Source organism: Mastomys coucha, unplaced genomic scaffold, assembly GCF_008632895.1.
Source record: "Mastomys coucha isolate ucsf_1 unplaced genomic scaffold, UCSF_Mcou_1 pScaffold5, whole genome shotgun sequence".
In the NCBI taxonomy this organism is placed as follows: Eukaryota; Metazoa; Chordata; class Mammalia; order Rodentia; family Muridae; genus Mastomys; species Mastomys coucha.
This window is the reverse complement of record NW_022196911.1, coordinates 79,916,746-79,922,205: the sequence shown is the minus strand read 5'-3', so window position 1 is coordinate 79,922,205 and position 5,460 is coordinate 79,916,746. Positions and strand designations below refer to the sequence as shown.

The 5,460-nt window shown below is 44.6% G+C and overlaps 2 protein-coding genes across 4 annotated transcripts in view; one reads left to right on the top strand and one right to left on the bottom strand.

The window, feature by feature from the left end:
- Window positions 1–5,460, bottom strand: part of Acaca (acetyl-CoA carboxylase alpha) — a 268,630-nt gene that overhangs the window by 235,364 nt on the left and 27,806 nt on the right. The window lies entirely within an intron of this gene.
- CUNH17orf78 (chromosome unknown C17orf78 homolog) overlaps window positions 1–5,460 on the top strand; it is a 16,622-nt gene that overhangs the window by 5,139 nt on the left and 6,023 nt on the right. Inside the window, exon 4 of the mRNA XM_031350938.1 lies at window positions 4,958–5,101. Within this exon, the coding sequence (XP_031206798.1) occupies window positions 4,958–5,101 (144 nt within the window). The remainder of the gene's footprint in view (window positions 1–4,957; window positions 5,102–5,460) is intronic.

The window sequence follows — 5,460 nt, the reverse complement described above, 5'->3', positions numbered from 1 at the left end:
CCACCATACTGGTGGGTGGGTCTTCTTTTTAACAATAGTTTGTGGGCCAGGTAAGGGGTATACACCTTGAGTTCTAGCACTCAGGAGACAGAGGCAGGCAGACCAGACACCCCGCTTGACCTGATCACAGTACTCGCCTTAAGTCATTTTCCAGCCTGCAGTTCTCTGAGTGGTACTGAGTGTATCATTCTGTGTACTGTGAGACCTGAGGTAATTAAGGACATTAGCTGTTAGAAATTCTGAACCAGGAAAACTGGGGTTTGTGAAGGAGGAAGGATGCCAAAGACTGACGTGCCCTGCTGGAAACCTTGGCCTTGGGGTGGCCTCCAGGCCCTGAGCTCCTTCCAGGAGGAAGCGTCTTCCTCCTTCTCCCGGATGCTTACGGCAGAGGTTCTGAGATCGAGAATGTGAGCCAGGACCATGGATGATTTGAGGTGTGTAAACAGACCCAGTGGATATATGAGCGTAGTTTGGTCCTGATCACCATTCACCATTCACTTCTATGAAACCATGATAACAAATCCCAACCAACCATCTTCTAAATGAACTTTTAAAACAAACTTTCTCTTCAAGTCTGAAGATGCCTATTCTGAATGTAAAACACATCAAAAATCACCAAGATGTGATCGATCTCAAATAAGTTAAAAGTAAAAACTAGGTCAATAAATGGTCAGACTTAGAAGGATACTACGGGAGAGATGCACTCTGAAGTTGCCACACTGAATGATGTCAGCTCACAGAGGAAGATGTCTAAAATACATTCAGATGACATCAATGAAAATACCCTCAAACTAAAGTAAGAATTTGGAATTGTAAGGGTGAAAACTTTCAACAGCACAGATAGTCAGTGCAAGACAAGGACCAAATGTAAAATGCAGAGAAGAAACATAAGATAGGGGCTGAGGCTGTAGCCCAGTTGACAGAGCAAATGCTTCTAAGCTAAGCTGGCTCTGGTCAGAGTGTCTTCTCACAGCAACATAAAGGGAACTGGGCCAACTACTTACAACATAGTTTATATTTCCTATTCCTATTGCTCAGGTTTTATATTTAGAAGCTTTCCAGTTACCTTTCATGATTTCAGATTTCACAGAGATCTATCTGGGTTTCTTTTGGGGGAGCAGGGTTCCAAGGCAGGGTTTCTCTGTGTAGCCTTGGCTGTCCTGGAACTCACTCTGTAGACCAGACTGGCCTTGAACTCAGAGATCTGCCTGCCTCTACCTCTCAAGTGCTGGGAGACCTGTTTTTAATAGGACACAGAAAGATCAAACACCCTATCTGAGTTTGTTTTGTCATTTTGAAACTGGCTCTCATGTACCCCAACTCACAATGTGGCTGAACATAAGCCTGAACTCCCATTTTACCCAGCCTCTACCTCCTGATTGCTGAGATCACAAGTGTGCACCACCACACATGCCTGCTTTATCCTTTCGATAAGTATTTCTACTTCGTTGAAACGGTCTCACTGTGTAGCCTCGACTGGTCTGGAACTCTCTTTGTAGACCAAGTTGGCCTCAAATTCAAAAATTCACTTGTCTCAGTTTCCGAGTGCTGAGTGTGCAAATATTTTCTCCTTGTGTGACTTTTTCATTTTTGGCGGAGACAAGGTTGTTCTCTGCATAGCCCTGGCTCTCCTGGAACTCACTCTTTAGACCAGGCTAGCCTCAAAAAGAGATCCACTTGCCTCTGCCTCCCATGAGGTGGGATTAAAGGTATGTGCCACCACTGCCTGGTGGAAATAAACTATATTTATTTGTAGATGAACTGCCAATGTGAACGGGCATTAATTCAGTGGTAGACTGCCGTTATCCCTCTGCTGCTGGGCGGAGTTCTTTTGCTTAGACAATCTCTAGGCTTCCCCTCATCTTTCAGACCCAGTTCACCTGCCTGCAAACCATTTTCCCCTACCTGCTTTCTCATCTTTGTTTCTGGTCTTCACAACACTCCTGAGAAATAGATACAGCACTTGTTTTTTTATTACAGCCATATTACAAACAGGGGAAACTAAACTCAGAAATCATGTAATTTGTCCAAAGTGAGTCTTGTTTATCTTCAAACATACGTGACACTATTTAAGAGAACTCCCTGCAGTGGGGCCATGGTCTCACTTTGATCTCAGCACTTGGGAGTCAGAGGCAGAGAGATCTTTGAGTTCAAGACCAGCCTGGTCTAAAGAGCAAGTTCCAGGATAGCCAGGGCTACAAAGAGAAACCCGTCTCGAAGAAGGGAGGGGGGAAGCTAAAGGCAAGCAATGATAAGAAACCACGTGAAATGGAATAAGGGCCCACCAGATGGCTTTGAGGTGAAGGTGCTTGCTCCCCACACAGTGATGCAAACCGGAGAACCTGAGTTCCAATCCTAGCGCTTGCATAAAGGTAGAAGGTGAGAACCCCCTTCACAAAGCTGTGCTCTGATCTCCACACAGACACCTTGGTATGCACCACCCCCAGTAAATAATAAAGTTTAAAATGGAATAGGTTTGGTCGCACACCTATAACCTCAGTAGTTGGGAACCTGAGGTAAGGTTCTCACTTCATTTTTGAGGCCATTCTGGGTCCTTAGGGAGTTCAGTGCTAGTATGAGCTCCACAGCCACAGCCTGTCTTAAACATGAAGGGTTGAGGGTTTGGAGAGGTACTGAACTGGATTCAGGTCTGAATTTCGTTAGGTCCACTCTGTTAGCAGGTCCTCTTAGTTGCAGATCATGGCCAGAATGCATCTGTCCTTCCTCACTTCTATCCCTAGTATGAATCCTATCACCTCCCCTCAGCTGTCCCCAAAATCTGATACCACCAGGTCATGCTGCCTCTACCCTCGTCCCACAATCGTCCATTTCTAACACAGCAGTCTAACACAGAGTGGTCGGTTAAAATGAAGCTTAGCTGGACATGGTGGCTCACACCTGTGATTCTAGCGCCTAACAGGCTGAAGCAGGAAGATTGCTGTGAGTTGGAGGCCTGGCTAGGTTACAGAGTGAAACCTGTCCCCCTGCCCCCCCCCCAAAAGCAATAATTTCCTTCTTCACAAAAATGTCACTCTTTAGATCAAAACCTTGCAACAGAACTTTATGTCCAAAAGCCCTTAACTTGGCCCAGGGAGCCTAGGGCTCTGTATCTTTTCCACCCCCACTTCCTCCCTTGCTCTTCTGTGCCAGCTGTTGTCTGTTCCACTGCTTCCCTACAACTGTCACACGTCAGACACACTCCGCCTTGGGGGCTTTTCCCCCACTGTCCCCTCCCTCTACCTAAACTACTTCCCTTAAGTCTTGGATCAGTTCTAACCGCAGAGAGGCTTGGCCTATACAGCACGTTGCCCAACTACTGTGTATGAGTACTACTCAGATTTCTTTATCTGGCAGGGTTTGGAGTTTTGTTGTTATTGGTTTTGGTTTTTAAAGATTGATTTTCACTTTATGTGTGTCTGCCTGTGTGTGTGTATGTATTTATGTATGTATGTGTATTTATGTATGTGTGTATGTATGTATGTTTATGTATGTGTATATGTATATGTATGTGTATGTGTATGTATGTGTGTATATATATGTGTGTGTATTTATGTGTATGTGTGTATGTTTATGTATGTGTGTGTATTTATGTGTATGTGTGTATATTTATGTGTGTATTTATGCATGTGTATGAATGTATGCATGTGTGTGTGTTTCACATGTATATGGATGTCAGGGGAAGCTGGAAGAAGGCTAGAACTGAAGTTATAGGCAGTCATAAGTAGCCTGATATGGTGCTGGGAACCAAACCCAGGTCCTCTGCATTAGCAGAAAGTGCTCTTAACCACCAAGCCATCTCTCCCATCCCTAAATTTGACTTTTAAGACAGAGAGTCTCACACTCTGTAGCTTATACTGGCTAAGAAATCACTAGGTAGCCCAGGATGGCCTTGAACTCCTGGTAATCCTCCTGCCTCAGCCTCACCAGTGCTGGGATTATGGATATGAGTTACCACAACTAGCTTCTTGTTCTAGTTTTTGTTAGTTTGTATTTTGTTTTGTTTTGGTATTTTTAAGAGAGAGTTTCTCTATGTGGCCCTAGTTGTCCTAGAACTCACTATGTAAACCAGGCTGGCTTCTGCCTCCTGAGTCTGGGATCAAAAGGTGTGTGCCACTGTGCTCAGCCCTAGTTTTAATTTTTTTAAGTAGCCCTTATCCTAATAAACAATAACTTTTTTGTTTTGTCTTTTGAAAGAGGTCACGTTGTTGATCTGTGACTAGCTTGTAGTCCAAGCTGGCCTTGAACTTAGGGTTATCCTCCTGCCTCAGCCTCCTCAGGGCTGGATCATAGGCATATACACTACACCCAGCCATAAAATGTACACTAGTCACTGTTGTCTCTGCTTCTGCCCTGATCCCTGACCTCTTTGTTCTCTTGCTATTTTGAATCCAAGTGATATAAAATATTGAGGCAGTGCCTGGCACATAATAAGATGCTGGTTTTTTAATATTAAATGAGTGAAACTGAAGAAAGCACGAAGCTGGGTGCCTTTCCACCTTCTAGTTCCTCTTGCTTTCCTCTCTGCCTTCTCAGAGTGGTTGACGGGGCTCCACTACACAGACCTGCAGCAGCCATTCAGGCAAATGCATTTCATGTTCCTGCGTGGACTTTGGCACCGCCTCTATTAATGAAGGAGACTCTCAGAAGTGTCACACCCTCCACCTTTATTATTATTATTATGACTGATAGGCAAGCTCGACGTGGTTCACTCCTTCCTTCTGATACTAGTCAATGGCCTCCAGGGGATTTCATCCATATCTCTCTTTAGTATCTCTGGCCTCATTTATTCTTGGCATTATTCTGTGCCTACACCTAAAACCTATAAACATAGAGGTCAATGGGGCCACAGCTAGAAATGCCGTTGGAAGTGAGCAGAGTTAGGGTTTTATCGGGCAAACCCAAGGCAGGATGGTGCTGGCCTGCAGCTATCCATCTGCTGCTTCTTTTTGTTTTATAGCTTTTTTACCAGGAATCTCGCAATGCACGGTCTACCCAGCGAAGGACAGCTCTGCTTCATCAGAGATGGTGCCCCCCACTACTCCTAGAAGTAAAGGAGAGGAAGCCACAAGCACTGGGGTATTTCCCATCCCTTTAACAAAAGGTACACATCAAGTAGGGGTAAAGCAAGAGCGAGAAGAAAAAGAAGCATTTTAGCTCCAATATTACTCTAGGTCTCCTGGGAATTTCTTGGAGGTTGAAAAGTTATTCAAAAAAAATTTTTTTAAAGATTTATTTATTATTATATGTAAGTACACTGCAGCTGTCTTTAGACATACCAGAAGAGGACGTCAGATCTCATTACGGGTGGTTGTGAGCCACCATGTGGTTCCTGGGATTTGAACTCAGAACCTTCAGAAGAGCAGTCAGTGCTCTTACCCACTGAGCCATCTCACCAGCCCGCTATTCAATTTTTTTTAAGAAATGATTTGCCAGGAGGTGGCAGTGGCGGCGGCGGCGGTG